This window comes from Coregonus lavaretus, assembly GCF_964263955.1.
Source record: "Coregonus lavaretus genome assembly, chromosome: 17".
In the NCBI taxonomy this organism is placed as follows: Eukaryota; Metazoa; Chordata; class Actinopteri; order Salmoniformes; family Salmonidae; genus Coregonus; species Coregonus lavaretus.
The window spans coordinates 13095917-13116853 of record NC_140004.1 but is presented as its reverse complement, the minus strand read 5'-3'; the positions used below and the strand labels follow the sequence as shown (position 1 = coordinate 13116853).

Sequence of the window (20937 nt, the reverse complement as noted above, 5' to 3'; positions counted from 1 at the left end):
AAACATAATAATGATGCCAGAACAGTATTGTTTTTCAGCCATGCATGAAAGATGGAATTATAAATATCCCTATAATAATCATATAATACAAACAACGATTTATCTTGTTTAAAGCTAGAATCCTTAATTGAAACAATAGCATAACATAACATAGCGTTCGCAAAGACCTCTGTTTTAGTAAAAAGCTGAAGGATGGGACTAGAGAAATGTAACCACTCTCAAATTCATAGACAGAGCTATTGATACAAGGACTGACCATCCATGATATCGAAATTGTGTTTTTTAACCATGATTTGAGGCTATACAGTGTTTGTTTACATTTACTTTGTTTACTAACATTGGTGTAAACAAGATTGTATTTGGGTTCTGATGGGTATACGACAGTTGAGCTAAGGCATTTAGAAGTTATATTCTTTAAGAATGAATGGGTACAGTGCATTCGGAAAGTATTCAGACCCCTTCCCTTTTTCCACATTATGTTACTTTACAGCCTTATTCTAAAATAGATTAAATAAAATGTTTTCCTCATCAATCTACACACAATTCCCCATAATGACGAATCTAAAACAGGTTTTTTAGACATTTTTGCAAATTTATAAAAAACAAAATACATTATTTACATAAGTATTCAGACCCTTTGTTATGAGACCCGAAATTCAGCTCAGGTGCATCCTGTTTTGATTGATCATCCTTGAGATGTTACTACAACTTGATTGGAGTCGACCTATGGTAAATTCAATTGATTGGACATGATTTGGAAAGGCACACACCTGTCTATATAAGGTCCCACAGTTGACACTGCATGTCAGAGCAAAAACCAAGCCATTAGGTCGAAGGAATTGTCCGTAGAGCTCCGAGACAGGATTGTGTCGAGGCACAGATCTGGGGAAAAGTACCAACACATTTCTGCAGCATGTGGTCTCCATCATTCTTAAATGGAACCACCAATACTCTTCCTCTTCCTAAACTGAGCAATCGGGGGAGAAGGGCCTTGATGGTCACTCTGATACCCGATGGTCACTCTGATAGAGCTCCAGAGTGACTGTGGAGATGGGAGAACCTTCCAGAAGGACAACCATCTCTGCAGCACTCCACCAATTAGGCTTTTATGGTATAGTGGCCAGACGGAAGCCACTCCTCAGTAAAAGGCACCTGACAGCCCGCTTGGAGTTTGTTAAAAGGCACCTAAAGGACTCTCAGACCATGAGAAACAAGATTCTCTGGTCTGATTAAACCAAGATTGAACTCCTTGGCCTGAATGCCAAGCGTCACATCTGGAGGAAACCTGGCACCATCCCTACGGTGAAGCATGGTGGTGGCAGCATCATGCTGTGGGGATGTTTTTCAGTGGCAGGGACTGGGAGACTAGTCAGGATCGAGGGAAAGATGAACGGAGCAAACTACAGAGAGATTATTGATGAAAACCTGCTCCAGAGCGCTCAGGACCTCAGACTGGGGGCGAAGGTTCACCTTCCAACAGGACAACGACCCTAAGCACACAGCCAAGACAACACAGGAGTAGCTCCGGGACAAGTCTCTGAATGTCCTTGAGTGGCCCAGCCAGAGCCCTGACTTGAACCCGATCGAACATCTCTGGAGAGACCTGAAAATAGCTGTGCAGCCAAGCTCCCCATCTAACCTGACAGAGCTTGAGAGGATCTGCAGAGAAGAATGGGAGAAACTCCCCAAATATAGGTGTGCCAAGCTTGTAGTGTCATACCCAAGAAGACTCGAGGCTGTAATCGCTGCCAAAGGTGCTTCAACAAAGTAATGAGTAAATGGTCTGAACACTTACGGAAAAATGATATTTAAGTTTTTAAAAAAAATTATATATATATTTTTAAACAATTTTAATAAATTTTAGAATAAGGCTGTAATGCAACAAAATGTGGAAAAAGTCAAGGGTCTGAATACTTTCTGAATGCACTGTATATCACTCATTTATAAGTCCAAAAATGTATGTAGCAACTAAGGATTCTGGCTTTAAATACCCCATGCAGTCTTTTTAATATATTTTTTAATCATCACTGTATGTCAAATAAATAACTGTGTGTGTTTATTTCATGAAAATAACTCAAATATATTTTCAATCATTTATTTCCTTGCGCCTCCTTTTGCCATTAAAAAAAGTCTGAACGCGTGGGCGTGTTGATACAAATGTACATATATTTACATACAGTGCCTTGCAAAAGTATTCATCCCCCTTGGCGTTTTTCCTATTTTTTTGCATTACAACCTGTAATTTAAATGGATTTGTATTTGTATTTCATGTAATCGACATACACAAAATAGTCCAAATTGATGAAGTGAAATGAAAAAAATTTGAACAAATTAATAACGGAAAAGTGGTGCGTGCATATGTAGTCACCCCCTTTGCTATGAAGCCCCTAAATAAGATCTGGTGCAACCAATTACCGTCAGAAGTCACATATTTAGTTAAATAAAGTCCACCTGTGTGCAATCTAAGTGTCACATGATCTGTCACATGATCTCAGTATATATACACTTGTTCTGAAAGGCCCCAGAGTCTGCAACACCATTAAGCAAGGGGCACCACCAAGCAAGCGGCACCATGAAGACCAAGGAGCTCTCCAAACAGGTCAGGGACAAAGTTGTGGAGAAGTACAGATCAGGGTTGGGTTATAAAAAAATATCAGAGACTTTGAGCATCCCACGGAGCACCATTAAATCCATTATTAAAAAATGAAAAGAATATGGCACCACAACAAACCTGCCAAGAGAGGGCCGCCCACCAAAACTAACGGGCCAGGCAAGGAGGGCATTAATCAGAGAGGCAACAAAGAGACCAAAGATAACCCTGAAGGAGCTGCAAAGCTCCACAGCGGAGATTGGAGTATCTGTCCATAGGACCCTTTAAGCCTTTAAGCCGCCCAAGAAAGTCCAGCAAGCATCAGGACCGTCTCCAAAAGTTGATTCAGCTGCAGGATTGGGGCACCACCAGTGCAGAGCTTGCTCAGGAATGGCAGCAGGCAGGTGTGAGTGCATCTGCACGAACAGTGAGGTGAAGACTTTTGGAGGATGGCCTGGTGTCAAGAAGGACAGCAAAGAAGCCACTTCTCTCCAGGAAAAACATCAGGGACAAACTGATATTCCGCAAAAGGTACAGGGATTGGACTGCTGAGGACTGGGGTAAAGTCATTTTCTCTGATGAATCCCCTTTCCGATTGTTTGGGGCTGTCACGCCCTGGCTCTGGGGACACTGTTATGTTGAGCCAGGGTGTGTTAATCTATGTGTTGTTTTTCTATGTCGGGGTTCTAGGTATTGTATTTCTGTGTTGGCCAGAGTGGTTCCCAATCAGAGGCAACGAGTGTCAGCTGTGGCTGGTTGTCTCTGATTGGGAGCCATACTTATAGAGGCTGTTTTCCCACATTTGTTGTGGGATCTTGTTCAGGTTGGTTTGTGTTTGACCGTTGACTGTCACGTTATCGTTTTTTGTTGTTTTGGTCGTGTTCTCTAATAAATATGTTCGTATTCAACGCTGCGTCTTGGTCCTCTGTTCCCGACGATCGTGACAGAAGATCCCACCAAGACTGGACCAAGCAGCGTGTCCAGGAGCCATCGCCGGGGGAGTCTCTAGTGGATCGCCTTTGCTACCTCGACTGGGCCAAGCCTAGTGAAGAGCAGAGAGGTTGGACTTTGGAGCAGTGGGGTGAGAGTCTGGCGAAAAGTTTGGAGACCTGGTCCACGGGTAGGAGGCAACCCCAAAACATTTTTAGGGGGGGGCACACGGCATGGGCGACTGGGCAGCAGGAGGCTGTCACAGGGCATTTTGGGAGGTTAGCAGAGGAGGCCGCCAGGTTACGGGGGCCACTGGTCAAAGAAGGGAAGGAAGGTGTGGAGGCACGGCGAGAGGTACTGGGGTGTGTTACCAGTCCGGTCCGGCCCGTTCCAGATCCCGGTGTAGGGCCAGTGGTGTGTGTCCCCAGTACGGTCCGGTCTGTTCCTGCTCCCCGCACCAAGCCTACGGTGCGCGTCGCCAGCCCAGCCCGGGCCTGTTCCTGCCACTCGCACCAAGCCTACGGTGCGCGTCGCCAGCCCAGCCCGGCCTGTTCCTGCCACTCGCACCAAGCCTACGGTGCACGTCGCCAGCTCGGCCCGGCCTGTTCCTGCTCCCCGCACCAAGCCTATGGTGCGCTTCGCCAGCCCGGCCCGGCCTGTTCCTGCTCCCCGCACCAAGCCTATGGTGCGCGTCGCCAGCCCGGTCCGGCCTGTTCCTGCCATTCGCACCAAGCCAGGGGTGCGAGTCGTCAGCCCGGTTCAGCCCGTTGCTGCTCCACGCACTAAGCCAGGGGTGCGCATCGTCAGCCCGGTCCGGTCCGTTCCTGCTCCACGCACTAAGCCAGGGGTGCGCATCGTCAGCCCGGTCCGGTCCGTTCCTGCGCCACGCACCAAGCCAGGGGTACGCATCGTCAGCCCGGTCCGGCCCGCTCCTGCTTCCCGCACCAAGCCAATGGTGCGCGTCGCCAGCCCGGTTCGGCCCGCTCCTGCTCCTCACACCAAGCCAGTGGTGCGCGTCGCCAGCCCGGTTCGGCCCGCTCCTGCTCCTCACACCAAGCCAGTGGTGTGCGTCGTCAGTCCAGCACGGCCCGTGCCTGTTCTCCACACCAAGCCAGTGGTGGGCGTCGTCAGTCCGGCACGGCCCATGCCTGTTCCACTGGTGCCTGGTCCGGCACCGGTCAGATGCGTTACGCCGGAGCTAGAGCAATCCGCTCCATCAGTGTGCAGTCCAGCTCCGGCCAGCGGGGCCAGATCGGACCAGGGGTACTTTGGGGGGTTGGAGAAGGAGTGGGGATCAGGCCCGGAGCCGGATCCGCCGCCAAGGCGGAGTGCCCACCCGGTCCCTCCCCTGTGGAATTTAGTTGGCGCGGTCGGAGTCCGCGCCTTTAGGGGGGGGTACTGTCACGCCCTGGCTCTGGGGACACTGTTATGTTGAGCCAGGGTGTGTTAATCTATGTGTTGTGTTTCTATGTCGGGGTTCTAGGTATTGTATTTCTGTGTTGGCCAGAGTGGTTCCCAATCAGAGGCAACGAGTGTCAGCTGTGGCTGGTTGTCTCTGATTGGGAGCCATACTTATAGAGGCTGTTTTCCCACATTTGTTGTGGGATCTTGTTCAGGTTGGTTTGTGTTTGACCGTTGACTGTCACGTTATCGTTTTTTGTTGTTTTGGTCGTGTTCTCTAATAAATATGTTCGCATTCAACGCTGCGCCTTGGTCCTCTGTTCCCGACGATCGTGACAGGGGCACCCAGAAAACAACTTGTCCGGAGAAGACAAGGTGAGCGCTACCATCAGTCCTGTGTCATGCCAACAGTAAAGCATCCTGAGACCATTAATGTGGGGGTTGCTTCTCAGCCAAGGGAGTGGGCTCACTCACAATTTTGCCTAAGAACACAACCATGAATAAAGAATGGTACCAACACATCCTCCGAGAGCAACTTCTCCCAACCATCCAAGAACAGTTTGGTGATGACCAATGCCTTTTCCAGCATGATGGAGCACCTTGCCATAAGGCAAACATGATAACTAAGTGGCTCGGGGAACAAAACATCGACATTTTGGGTCCATGGCCAGGAAACTCCCCAGACCTTAATCCCATTGAGAACTTGTGGTCGATCCTCAAGAGGCGGGTGGACAAACAAAAACCCAAAACGACACCGGATTCAAAAATTAGAATCTTTCAATTTAAATTATTATATAAAATTCTTGCTACCAATAGAATGTTATTTATATGGGGGATACAATCTTCCCAGCTCTGCAGATTTTGCTGTGAAGAGATAGAATCATTAGATCATTTGTTTTGGTTCTGTCCATTTGTAGCTTGTTTTTGGACACAGGTCCAGGAATGGCTAAAGGATTGCAATATTTACCTGGAACTAACCTTGCAGATAGCATTACTGGGTGATCTGAAAAGTCATAGTCAATCAATCAATAATATAATAATACTTTTAGCAAAAATGTTTATTTTTAATTCACAATCTGTAGAAGCAATGAGAATAGAAAGGTTCAGAACTTTTGTAAAACATCAAAGTATGGTTGAAATATATATGGCAAATAGAAATCCTATATGGATGGTGTTAAGAGATAGATGGGAGGTATTGAATAGAGTTGAAGGATGGGACTAATAACAAATAACAACAAATAATAACAAAGATAGCTAATAATGTAAGCATACTGTGTCCATAATAAGTATATAGGTTGTATGTTGGGAGCTTTTGGGAAGGAGCACAGTTAGAAAGATATGGCATTTAGAGGCAAACCGGATGGACATCATGAAGATGATCGGAGAGGTTGAGAGTAGAAGAAGTTCAGGAGAAAAAAAATAAATAGATGTGTATATGTATATGTATGTATATATGTATATATATATATATGTATATGTGTGTGTGTGTGTATGTGTATATATATATATATATATATATATATATATATATATATATATAGATATAGAATTATTGTAAAATTAACTCTGTCCATAAGGTGTAGATAGTGAGTATGGACCGGAAGTAGAGGCCTGGGCGTTGTTGTTCACTAATTTACTCCAAGTAGGGAAAGGATGGTGGGGTTGAAAAGTAATAAAGGGGAATATATATATATAAAAAATAAAAATAAATATGGGGGATTGGAAGTGATGCAGACAATTACATTGATAGAAGATACAATCTATCTGCAATATTAAGCTGATCCTTCCCCCGGAAAAAAAAAAAAAAATAATAAAAAAAAAAAAAACACAAATTCTGACAAACTCCAAGCATTGATTATGCAAGAATGGGCTGCCATCAGTCAGGATGTGGCCCAGAAGTTAATTGACAGCATGCCAGGGCGGATTGCAGAGGTCTTGAAAAAGAAGGGTCAACACTGCAAATATTGACTCTTTGCATAAACTTAATGTAATTGTCAATAAAAGCCTTTGACACTTATGGAATGCTTGTAATTATACTTCGGTATACCATAGTAACATCTGACAAAAATATCTCATAACACTGAAGCAGCGAACTTTGTGAAGACCAATACTTGTGTCATTCTCAAAACCTTTGACCACCATAGCCCTGATTGGTGAATAGGATCGTCTAGACTCTAGAGCCTACTCCGCTTACCCCTTCAAAGTAGGAGGATACATATGCAAAGAAAAGATGACTGGTCATTGGTCAGAATAATCAGATTGTGCGTCATGCAGTGGGCCAAAAACTCCATCCCAGCTGAACAGACTGAAATTCCAGAATTTATATTTTATTTTATTTTTTTAAGCTCTTACACTAAAAGGGCATTATAATCAGTTTCACATGTTCAGAGTGTTATTTAAACCTCATAGTGTGGATATATCTTTCTTTATTTTTCTTCTGGAAAATCATGTTTTTGACTGCACTGCCCCTTTAATGCCATACGAAGGTCCCTATTCAATATTCAGTCAAACACAGTAACTGGGTCTGTGAGATAGGTCAAAAGCATCTTCATACTTCTTGTGTTGAAAGGACGCACATTTGGATTTATATACTCAACAGAAATTATGTTTACAGTGTGAAAACAAAACAGATAAGCAAACATGTTTTCCCACTGCACAGCAACACTTTTTTTCTACCTATCCCAGAAAATAAATCAGGGGTTGTTAGCATTACAGAACATTCACAGAGAAATGGTGTAGAACTGACATGATTCTGTTTTATGTAGAATAGTTATTCTTGTCAGCTATGCATCATCTGCAACATTCAAAATGTTTCAAAACTGTTAACCAGTTTTAATTAAATGTAGCTACTGGTGATTAATGGGTCATGTTCATTTGGCACCTAAATGACTCAAAAGGACTGAAACAGGGATGGACCTTCTGGTCTTGTCCAATAAAAAATCATTAATTTGTTTTCAGTTACAAAACGCTTTAAAACGTTTTCCGTTGCGTGCCCTAATGAACACGACCCTGGTTATTTGAACTTGGAACCCAGTGCTAGCTGGTGATATGCCTGCATACCTTCCCGTGGGCCTCATCCTCAGGCTGGACGTCATTGGGGTTGTATGGCTCTGAGGTGCTGACTGAGGTCTGTAATCCAGGCTTCATGGAAGGGGTTGGTGGGACAGACTCAGCTTTGTGGAAGAGACTGTCTGTTCCATAACCGAATGCTTGAATGGAATTTCCTGTGGGGGCAAATTATAAAGTCATTTGTCTAGACTGTCTTCCCAGTATTGGGGCAGCTGACAGTCAGCCCTAAGTCAACTTTTTGGTCCTCTGCCCAGTTTTTGGGTGTGGGTGTTGATCTTCCTTTTGCTTCACTACAGTTTTGTGTTCATTTTGAGACTGATAAAGCTAAGTAGTCAGCTGCCTGCATGTTTTATTGAACTTTACCTACTACACCCTACAACGATATACTGTACATCATATGATTATCACCTTATCAAAAATGTGCTATAATATACCTCTTTATCTTAGAGAGAAAACATCAGCCACATACAGGATGTTCATCCACAGACACCGCGGCCAAAGCCCTTGACTCATAAGGACACTCACTCAAACCTTTTATGTTGCAAAAAGGTTTTTGGTCAATTTACGACAACAACATGGCCAAATAGCCCTGTAATGTCTGCACTCGAGTTGATGAGCCCTATTTGTTAGCCAGTAAGTATCCAGAAACAGCATACTGTGAGATGGAATCTTTTAAAAGCAAATAAATGAGCTTGTAGAGTGAACACAAAATACTCTGCGGGGAAAGGGTGACAAATACATCTCCAGTCAGCTTTGCTGATGGGTGGGGGTAAACCAGAACAAAGTACCTTTTCACTCTGCTTGTCCATTTTAACAGAACACATGTTTCTTTCTGTTCAGGCAGAAAGAAGGCAAACCGTGTAATTGCTTGGCAACAACCTCCATTATAAGGTCACCATGCAGAGATGACTTTGAAACATTTCCCCCTTTCAGAGAGAACAAATGAGAGAGCAATGACACATGCAAAGAGAGCATGCATGCTCCGCGAGCACACCCACCCCCACACACATGCACGCATCCTGTACACACACATAGCATAGTAAAGACATAATTGACTTCAGATTTCTTATGTGAAGACATTCCATGGGGTACTTGGATATCTCAGCCTTGGGTTGGTAACAAATCTAGGACGAATGACAAAGCCATGAAGATCATAATGCTTGTGATTTCTAAAGGTATTGTAAAGTATCTTAATATGCTGGCCAAGTTAAGACAATAGTCTTTTTTTTATACAATAGACAATAGAGTTTTATGCATCTCTTTGCTGGGGTGGAAAGATCATCCAGAGAAGTGCTAGGGGAATAAACTAATAAATCACCAAAGTTGGCTAGAGGGCTCCTTCAGCGGATGCTTTACTGCATCCAAATGTTCTACCGAGTGATTAAGCTCATTGCCGACAGCAATTCAATTTTTTAATGACTTCAGATACGTTTTTTAACCCTATTGCTGTTACCTGCAGGGACGAGGCTGAATACAATTAGCCTGTTATCTAATTTTACATAACATGTACCATCTCTGTGGATTTATGTCCCCCCACTTAGCGTATAAGAGCAAAGCTCCATACATTTCAGTTTATCTTATCCAGTTCCCATTGACTGCAAAGAGGAGATGCTGCATTTTGTATTATTTTCCAAGACGCCTCCTCAGCTACAAGCCTCATCCCTCATCTTGCAGACTCAGCTAATGGTGCACCATTGCAATCTATTGAAATAGTCTGAAAGCATTATCCACGCAATGGATAAATGCACTGGTATTGTGTACTTCTGATGATATTGCATGGTACATCACAATGGTGTGGCGGTAGCCTTGATATTTGACTACTAAATGGTGCCATTAGGATGATTTCTCTATCCTTTCACATTCCCATGTCAATGTTATTTTCATTAGATTGTCTTTTTTCTCATAGACTGATAAACACTAATATTTAAGGTTAAATCTGGAAATGACATGCAAATAATTGCTTTATCCCATAATCTGAACAATGTTGGGGTATTGAGGTGTAATGAGTTGATAAGAAATGGATCACAATGTATCTTGTCTAGGGTTGCAAAATTCTGGGAACTTTCAATAAATTCCCAGATTTTCCCGAAATCCTGGTTGGAGGATTTCCGGAATCAGGAGGGAATAAGTGGGAAATCCGGAATCCTCCAACCAGGATTTCTGCAACCCTAATCTTGTCATTTCAAACCAAACACAATCAGTGGTCAAATAGGATTATAGAGGTTGATTCTAGCAATGAGCTATGAAAAGAAAGGAACAGTCATCTAATATTGTGAATGAAATAACTGTTACAAGACCAGCCAGTCAATATTACCCATATACCCCACAACTCACAGTGCCGAGAAACATCTGCTTTAAAATTTTTTTTATATATATATATACTGTATATATATATACATACACACAGTGCAACACCTCTTGACTTTCTCCACATTTTGTTACGTTGTAGCCTTATTAAAAAATGAATAAAATTGTTTTTTCCCCTCATCAATCTACACAATACCCCATAATGAAAAATCAAAAACAATTCCTCTCAAGCTCTGTCAGGTATTTTCAGGTCTCTCCAGACATGTTCGATCGGTTTCAAGTCCAGGCTCTGGCTGGGCCAATCAAGGACATTCAGAGACTTGTCCCGAAGCCACTCCTGCGTTGTCTTGGCTGTGTGCTTAGGGTCGTTGTCCTGTAGGAATGTGAACCTTCGCCCCAGTCTGAGGTCCTGAGTGCTCTGGAGCAGGTTTTCATCGAGGAGCTCTCTCTACTTTGCTCCGTTCATCTTTCCCTCGATCCTGACTAGTCTCCCAGTCCCTGCCGCTGAAAAACATCCCCACAGCATGATGCTGCCACCACCATGCTTCACCGTAGGGATGGTGCCAGGTTTCCTCCAGACGTGAGGCTTGGCATTCAGGCCAAATAGTTCAATCTTGATTTCATCAGACCAGAAAATCTTGTTTCTCATGGTATGAGAGTCCTTTAAGTGCCTTTTGGCAAACACCAAGCGGGCTGTCATGTGCCTTTTACTGAGGAGTGGCTTCCGTCTGGTCACTCTACCACAAAGGCCTGATTGGTGGAGTGCTGCAGAGATGGTTGTCCTTCTGGAAGGTTCTCCCATCTCCACAGAGGAACTCTGGAGCTCTTTCAGAGTCACCATTGGGTTCTTGGTCACCTCCCTGACCAAGGCCCTTCTCCCCTGATTGCTCAGTTTGGCTGGGCGGCCAGCTCTAGGAAGAGTCTTGGTGGTTCCAAATTCTTCCATTTAAGAATGATGGAGGCCACTGTGTTCTTGGGGATCTTCAATGCTGAAGAAATGTTTTGGTATCCTTCCCCAGATCTGTGCCTTGACACGATCCTGTCTCGGAGCTCTACGGACAATTCCTTCGACCTCATGGCTTGGTTTTTGCTCTAAAATGCACTTTCAACTGTGGGACCTTATATAGACAGGTGTGTGCTTTTCCAAATGATGTCCAATCAAGTTGTAGAAGCATCTCAAGGATGATCAATGGAAACAGGATGTACCTGAGCTCAATTTTGAGTCTCATAGCAAAGGGTCTGAATACTTATGTAAATAAGGTATTTCTGTTTTAGTTTTTTGATACATTTGCCAAAATGTATTATGGGAATTGTGTGTTGATTGATGAGGAACCCTTTTTATTTAATCCATTTTAGAATAAGGCTGTAACGTAACAAAATGTGGAAAAAGGGAAGGGGTCTGAATATTTTTCGAATGCACTGTATATATATACAGACCCCAAATGTACCTAAAAAAACCTCAAATATGTTAGATGTGCCAGTTCACTTTCAGTTTAGAGGGAAACACACTACAGATTCGAATGGTGGTGCCTTTAAAATCATATCTGAAGTAGTTTTGTATGTGTTACAAAATAGATTTTAAAGGCAAGCTGGACTCACTCAAGCAGGTGTTCTCTGTGAAGTCCCTCAGAAAGCTCTCACACTCCTCTTCCTGGTTCCCACTTCCTTTACAGGTGCACCATGGGGAGACAGTCCAGTTGGTGTAGCTGCCGTCCACGTAATTTGGAGTCATATCTGTCCCTATAGAGGTGAGAATAAAGCTACAGTTACAGATCATTCACAGGTCACTAATGGATAATAATGGACTACATTTACTATAAACAGTATACCTACCTACACAGGCTTACAGTATGTTGCTAATGGCGACAGGGCCTACATTGTACCATGGAGCTGGGGGGGGGGGGGGGGGGGGGGGGCAACTAACAGTAGTATGCTAGCTAGTCATATTAGTTTAGAAAGATATTACCAAAAACAGATGTTCTGTTGATGCTTTCAGGAGAGGAGTGCTTTATTTGTGGAAAACACATCATACTGTGTAGTCCAGAACAACTAACAAGAGTAAGTTTACACTAGAGATATGTCTGACACATTTATTGTAACTATCAACAATTCAATTACAGACAGGTGGTAGTGGGAAAGCTATGCCATCCCTAAAGAGTATTTTAAGTTCACTTAAAGTAGTCAAAAATAACTAATTTTGTCTACCGCCTTCATTGTACTGAATAGTGCCAACACATTACTAAGGTGCTTTCAAATGTCTACTGGTATGGAAGGATATCTTTGCGGCGCAAATTTTCCTTTTTCTATTTGAAGAACATTTACTATACAAGTAAACAGATAATTAAATGTTTTAACGAAGTGAACACTCTCTCTCTCCCATCATCACCTCCACTCAGCCACTGATGTAAAATGTGTTTGGGGGAAGAAATAGAGGAGGGGTATGGGTATCACTTAACCTAAAGTCTGCAGGTATAGTGCATTATAATGAATTATAAGACTTGTCATAAGCATGTATTAACACCCTAAAATGTCTTATCATCTCCAATGATCCTGACAAAATAACAGCCATATTGAGCCAGTAATAAAAAGTGTCCTGTCATAATGAGATATTACATTATATAAGCCTTAAAATAAGCCATTATAAAAGCTTATACATACAGTATAACAACTAATAAAGCATTATACTTGCAGGCTTTAAGTCAAGTTTTACCAGGGTAGGTAGCCCAAAATCCCCTGCACTCACCAATGAGGCCAGCGTAGGAGGCCAGACATGCCTGGTAGTTGTCCTCATTTGGGCAGCTGCTGACTGTGTGCTGAGTCACCATGCAGTTCATGTGGAAATCAGCCAGTCTAGACCTGCACACAAACAAACACAATGGACTACATCAGCAGCACACACACTGGAAGTGCACTTTTTGCTATGAATGGATTGCTCATAGTTCAACAGAAGCTCACTACGTGTAAGTTTGAGCATGTTAGCTAAATAAATGTCTATTAGCTAAATAAAAATGTCTAATAAATGTTGTCACGTTTTCACTCACCGCCTTCCACATTGTTGGCACACATAATCAGACCTGGTTCAAATTCTATTTAAGGTATTTCAATTACTTTCAAAGACATTTGGAAGTAAGTATTTTGATATTCTCTATTTGAAAACACGTAGTTGAATATTGGAATGTATTTGGAAATACACTTGGAAAGTGTTGGCATGTATTTGAATATACTTAAATACACAGTGTATTTTGAAATACAAATACAAACTCCCATGCATCTGAACCAATGTCTGTTTGGTATTTGAATTTTCTTTTGGTGAAATAAGTATACTTTCAAATTATTCCAATGAAAGTAGTTGATTCGGGCCACATTATTTGAAAATACTCAAATACACAGAAAATAAGTATTTACAGTGCCTTCGGAAAGTATTCATAGCCAACGACTTATTCCCCATTTTGTTGTGTTACAGCCTGAATTCAAAATTGATTAAATTGTTGTTGTTTTTCACCCATCTACACAAAATATCCCATAATGACAAAGTGAAAACATGATTTTAGAAATGTTAGCAAATTTATTGAAAATTCAATACAGAAATATCTCACTTACATAAGTATTCACACCCCTGAGTCAATACATGTTAGAATCACCTTTGGCAGTGAGTATTTGTGGGTAAATCTCTAAGAGTTTGCACACCTGAATTGTACAATATTTGCTCACTACTCTTTTCAAAATTCTTCAAGCTCTGTCAAATTGGTTGTTGATCATAGCTAGACAACAATTTTCTAATCTTGCCACAGATTTTCAAGCAGATTTAAGTCAAAACTGTAACTCGGACACTCAGGAACATTCACTGTCTTCTTGATAAGCAGGTCCTGTGTAGATTTGGCCTTGTGTTTTAGGTTATTGTCCTGCTGAAAGGTGAATTCATTTTCCAGTGTCTGATGGAAAGCAGACTGAACCAGGTTTTCCTCTAGGATTTTGCCTGTGCTTAGCGCCATTCCATTTATTTTGTATCCTGAAAAACTATCCAGTCCTTAACGATTACAACCATAGCCATAACATGATGCAGCCACCACTATGCTTGAAAATAAGGAGAGTGGTACTCAGTAACACTTTGTATTCAGGACAAAAAATGAATTGCTTTGCCACATTTTTTTCAGTATTACTTTAGTGCGTTGTTGCAAACAGGATGCATGTTTTGGAATTTTTGTTTCTGTACAGGCTTCCTTCTTTTCACTCTGTCAATTAGATTAGTATCACAGCCATTAAACTCTGTAACTGTTTTAAAGTCACCATTGGCCTCATGGTGAAATCCCTGAGCAGTTTCCTTCCTCTCCGGCAACTGAGTTAAGAAGGCCGCCTGTATCTTTGTAGTGACTGGGTGTGTTGATACACCATCCAAAGTTTAATTAATAACTTTACCATGCTCAAAGGGATATTAAATGTCTGCTTTTTATAATTTTTTACCCATCTACCAATAGGTGCCCTTCTTTGTGAGGCATTGGAAAACCTCCCTGGTCTTTGTGGTTGAATCTGTGTTTGAAATTCACTGTTCGACTGAGGGATCTTACAGATAAACTATTTTTGCACACAGAGTGAGTCCATGCAATTTATTATGTGACTTGTTAAGCTAATTTTTACTCCTGAACTTATTTAGGCTTGCCATAACAAAGGGGTTGAACACTTATTGACTCAAGACATTTCAGATTTCCATTTTTTATTAATTTGTAAACATTTGAAATACATTATTCCACTTTGACATTATTGGGTATTGTGTGTAGGCCAGTGACCCAGCAAATCTCAATTTAATCAATTTTAAATTCAGGCTGTAACACAACAAAATATGGAAAAAGTCAAGGGGTGTGAATACTTTCTGAAGGCACTGTATATAACAAATAATCAAATACAGTATTTGAACCCAGGTCTGCACAATAAGGCCGTGATTCAATCTGATCACGCATTGTCGACAATGCAGCTTTAATAGATAATTTCCCATTCAGCTCACATATCCTGTGTTTACCGTGAATGCACTTTCCACAAACACGGAAACATTGCCTTTAAAACCTGCATTGTCGACAACGCTCGATCGGATCGAAGTTCAGAATCAGATATCAATGAACTAAGCTTCCCATAGAATCGGTCAACTGTAAACTAATCAGGGGAGAGACGGCTCGGATTTTGGCACCACTTTTCTCAAAACAGCTGAAATTGTGCCTGAAATTAAAATGGAGGATGGTGTACAAATTCAGTTCTGGTTTACGCCAACAGGTATCATGCATAGCAACCAATGTGATAACGTTAGAATACTGATTAGATTTTTTTTGGGGGGGTGGGTGTCATGCATCATAATAACAGTTGAGATAGACAGCACTGCGAATATCTATGTCAGGATTTGTTACACCATGACCGGCCCCACATTTGCGTCCGTGCACGTCATCGTGCACATGATCATTCCGTCTATCCCCACCAAACATGGTCATGACACACAGGTTAAAATACCAAAAACAACTGTGAATCAATTATATTAATTTAGGGGCTGGTCGAAACACACATTCATGGACATTTAGCTAGATAGCTGTTGACAGAAGTTTGTCCTGGGAGATGATCATTGGGTTGTTATTTTACCTGACATGCATATGGTTCTCTTTTTAGCTGGTTCTTTGCAGAATTTTGACACAGGGTCATACAAAATCGTGTGTTTCTCTACTCCAACGATTAATCCACTGATAAAAAGGGAAATCTAGTTAGTCTTTAGTTAGTTATCTTTGATTCATCTCTCATTCATCTTTCAAGCACCCACGTGGGTTTGTATCTTTGTGAAAACCAATAACGAGATGGAAGAGGTGGGACTTGCAGCGTGTCGGCAATGCAGACGCTCATTGACGCGTGCAAGCAATGTGGAAGAAATGATTGAATAACATGTATGTGTACATTTATTTTGCAAAGCTACTTTTCTGCCAGCTACGTGCTTATCATGGCCATCTCAAGTGTTACCCAACTTGGTTCTTAACTGAGAAAGCTGATAAAAAATAATGGTTTTGTTTGTATGTTTATGATAGAAGTTTAAATGTGTTTATCCCTGCAGGGTGGGATCACTAATCCAGTTAAGTAGGTTTATTTAAGTAGCGTGTGCACAGTTGTTCTCTCTTTCCACATCACTGATGCCCACTAAGATGGAGTGATTCACTCGCACTCGTGCCCTTCCTCTTCAACCATGACTTATTCATTCTGCCCCAACACCTTTCTGCCTGAAGGTCAAAGGTAATGCTTCCGGTTATGTAGCCCTAAGTAAACATGCCTTGCTGCAAACAGTCTTGCAGCATAATAAAGCTTTTCAGCATACTGTTTACTGTTGACTGGTAGATGAGGAATCATAGGCAGAAGTTGAGACGCTTTGGGGAATTGAGATACCGTACAACTTCAATTAAACGCCAAGTCTCAAATAGCCACCTGTCCCTTTTAATAGCCGGGCAACGGCACATATTTCAGAAAATAAAAGCCTGTTTCAAATAAACGCTGGATCTAAGATAATTGTTTACGAGGTTACCATGAATTGTTTATGAGGCTTAATGTAAATAATTCAGTAATGACTCTGAAAAATAATGGCAATCATCCGCCAATAAGAAACTGCTAGCCATTGGCTGCTAACAGCTGAGAACTGCTAGCTAACTGGCAAGCACAAAAACAGTCAACAACTTTGGGAGTACAGACCTCCAGAAATTGGACGAAAATTGCATAGTCAAAGAGGAGAATAATTATTCTGTCAATAATTGTTTTATTATTATTATAGAGGCATACTAACACAAAATAAATGTGACACGGTATGTAAATGATAACACATTAGTGCAGGATATGAACGGAATTGATAAAAAAGCTGGAATTAAACAATGAACTATGCAAATGAGCAAAAGCTGTGTGCATTAAGGAGGATGCCAGGCTCAAATAGAAGCCTGTCTAATAAGTACATGTTGTGTTCAGTGATTTAAGCAAATAAATGCCTGGGCTATTAATTGACGTTTTATGGTAGTTGAGGTACATTGGAACGCATCACATATCCCTGTTAAAAGTATTATGAAAGAATGTAGGATAACAACAGTCCTATGCTTATTATCCTCTATCCTCCGTATCTCACTGAGAAGTGCAGAGGCTGAGGATTTTTCTGGAGGAAATGATGACGTAACACTCTCTGCAGCCTGGATGCACAGAATAGGCCACGAGCAAACCCACTCTCCCTTCATTACTCTGGCTCCATCTCGTTCCGCCCCCTATCAAATCACCCAGAGAGGCTCTCAATGTGAAATGTTGCGAACATGAGACGGGCTTCTTGCACCTCTTTCCACCTCGCCTCTACAGAAACCCTCTCTTCTTTTTCCTCTCTGAGTGGAACAAATGACTTGTTCCCTAACACATCCCATCACAGGATTTGATAGAGAGAAACAGACATGTGCAAAGACTGAGAGACATCCCAGCGTCCTCACTGTTCTACATCTGTAGAAATGAACAGTAATCACTAACACTTTCCATGTTGGTGTTTCCGTGGACAACCCGTTCATTGTTTCACGAATACTTTGGACAACAGTATGTGTCTGCACTAGGGGTTGAAGCTATGGAAAGGGACTGTACGCTTTTAGAGAAAGGCCTCTCAGACAATGACAGTTTAAACACAGTAATTTAAAGTTTAGAAAGGTGTCCTGAGTTTTGGACAATAGTGTTCGAACATCAAGACGCAGCACATTTCATGGCTTCCACAGCTTTTCCATTATAACTTGGCGGAGTACTCGCTGCTGAAATTACAGGCTGTCTGCCTCTCAGAGTTTTATCGTCATTTCAGACACTCAGCCCTGGGAAGTGGCAAAGGGAGCCCCCACAGAGGTAGATTCCTTTCAAATATTTGATGCTTTAAACACAGTAATTCGGTCAGTGTTGAGTGCCTATCCATCTTGCTCAACCGTAATAGAAAACTAATGGCTTTTAACATGGAATCATATCCCTTATCACCACCAATGACAAACATTGAGTCAAATCGGATGAATGTCTAAAAAACATTTCCTCATGAAGGAAGCAAAATTGCATCACTGTTATCAACTGCTAAGACATGGTGGCTGTAATAGCCTCTCAACAGCAAATATCTTGGGAAAATGATATCTTTGTGAAACATCCTATCTGAAAGTTACTGACATTTTTGACCATTTCAGTAATATTGGACATCATTTTAGATTTCCTGGATAAGCACTACGATTATAATTTTACATCCATTGATGTAACTCTCATTTTAAGTGTATTGGTCATAGATTACTCTCACACTCTAGCCTTCATTTATCTTTAGTGACAATAAAACAAACAATTATACATTGAATGGGGACATGATTGCAAATGTGTCTCTGCTTAGTCATTGAAACAGGATGATAAGCTTGCTCTGTGCCTCTGTGCAAACTCACTGTTAGGAAATTTGACCTCGACATTATCAATGGCAAAGGTCATTGGTCTTTTGTTACTTCATCAGTGTTAAATGCTGATTCAAACAATAGGAGCGGACAATAAAGGGGTTGTTCTCCATTCAATTTGTTCTTCATCTGATATACTGCATATGGACTATTTAACCTACAAAATGATGAACATTGCACATCCACCATGATGGAAAAGGCAAAAATAAAGGACTTAAACCATTTGATAATTGACCATTTTCTTCTCAGTAAAATAAACTTCTCCACTATCTTGACAACAAATATCATTCTAGCATTGCCTTTTAGCTGGTTGCTGTTGTCCCTGACCTTCTCTATTTAATCAGGGTCAGTAGACAGTCTCACAGTAGCTTCAGGCAATTGTCCTTCGAAGGAATATCAAGAAGACCGATTCATTTGGAAACACAAGGCTATTTGATTACACACACTATTGGCATATGGCTTTCAGTCAAACGCACTGCTGTGCTGCAGTTCACTAAAGCTGCCTGCCTAGCAAACTGGAAACATTCCCAGAACATTAGCTAAGATTCCCATGAAATTCTAGATAGAGTTTTATCTAACAGTTAGGATGATAACACCCCCAAAACATTAAAATAATGTTTTTGATAACAAAATATATATTTTTGCAAAAAACAAAATATGAAATATCCTTGGAATGTTCTCCTAACATTCACTAAAATGTTGTGTATAACATCTGTAACAACCACCACAGAACATTCCCCAAAAGTTCTCATTAGGTTTCCACGTAATGTAAAAACACAATGTACCAGTAATGTTTTCCCAGCAAACCAAAATTGGTTCTGTGCAAGTTCCCAGAACATTTGTTAGGTTGCGGCAAATGTTCTCATAATACAAAAACTGTCCAGTTGTGCTGATGATTATACAATGTTTGTATAAAACATTCACCTGATCTTGCCACAACGTTCCCATAACACATTGTGTCTGTTCTTTAAAGGTTTGCAGAATGTTTCATTAGGTTGTGGGAACAGTGTGCTGAGAACATTGTGGGGACATCACAAAATATATGTTTCTTTTAGGGTGCAAAAAAACATTCACCAGATTTTACAAGAACGTTCCCACAACACATTTTTTTATGTTCTTTAAAAGTTCCTAAAACATTTCTTTAGGTTTTGGGAACATTTTGGGGATATAACAGGAGAAACACTAAAACTTTCCAGTTGTGCAGTTGTGCTGACATTCAGATAATATTTGTATCAGGGTGCACAAAACATTTATTTGATGTTGCAAGAATGTTGACAGAACATCCTTTCTGTTCTTTAAATGTTCCCAAAGCATTTAATTAGGTTGTGGGAACAGTGTGGGTACATTACAAGAGATAGGTTCCCAAAACACAAAATAAGCTCAGTTGTAATGACACTCATACAATGTGTAAGTTAGGTTGCACAGGACATTCCCTTAACCTGCAGTGGGCTAAATCAGGGTCACACAGAGTGTTTATTGGTAGTCTTAAACAAATCTAATTTGAAACAAAAGTATACACCTCACACACATGGTTATGGACAACAACAAAAACGCCTGTACCATGTCAGATATAGAGCTGAAATGTATTCAATTTTGAGTGTGCATCCCAATATTACACTTTATATACATCACAGCGACTGAAATATAACAAAACCGTTTGACATAGAAACACCAGATTTTCTGTTTTTTGTTGTTGTTGAAATAATGTTTATTATTTATGAAATTATGACAAATATTAATAACATTCCACCCATGGGGTCACTAGGTCATTTGACTGGAGGAAAGGGCTACTGTTGTAAGAAAGTTGACAGAACACCTGGTCTTAGTTCTTTAATTAAATGTTCCCAGAACATTTACAGTGGGGAAAAAAGTATTTAGTCAGCCACCAATTGTGCAAGTTCTCCCACTTAAAAAGATGAGAGAGGCCTGTAATTTTCATCATAGGTACACGTCAACTATGACAGACAATTGAGGAAAAAAATCCAGAAAATCACATTGTAGGATTTTTTATGAATTTATTTGCAAATTATGGGGGAAAATAAGTATTTGGTCACCTACAAACAAGCAAGATTTCTGGCTCTCACAGACCTGTAACTTCTTCTTTAAGAGGCTCCTCTGTCCTCCACTCGTTACTGTCACGCTCGTCGAACAGAGAGGACCAAGGCGCAGCGTTGCGGGTGAACATATTTATATTTATTAACT

At 41.2% G+C, this 20937-nt stretch overlaps 1 protein-coding gene across 1 annotated transcript in view; it reads right to left on the bottom strand.

Moving 5' to 3' along the window:
- The window catches only part of LOC311144228 (GDNF family receptor alpha-2-like), a gene marked incomplete at both ends in the record, with an annotated part of 77423 nt that overhangs the window by 14148 nt on the left and 42338 nt on the right, over nucleotides 1-20937 (bottom strand). The window contains 3 exons of the mRNA XM_084180234.1: nucleotides 7982-8145; nucleotides 11897-12037; nucleotides 13041-13153. Coding sequence (XP_084036360.1) covers nucleotides 7982-8145; nucleotides 11897-12037; nucleotides 13041-13153 — 418 coding nt within the window. The remainder of the gene's footprint in view (nucleotides 1-7981; nucleotides 8146-11896; nucleotides 12038-13040; nucleotides 13154-20937) is intronic.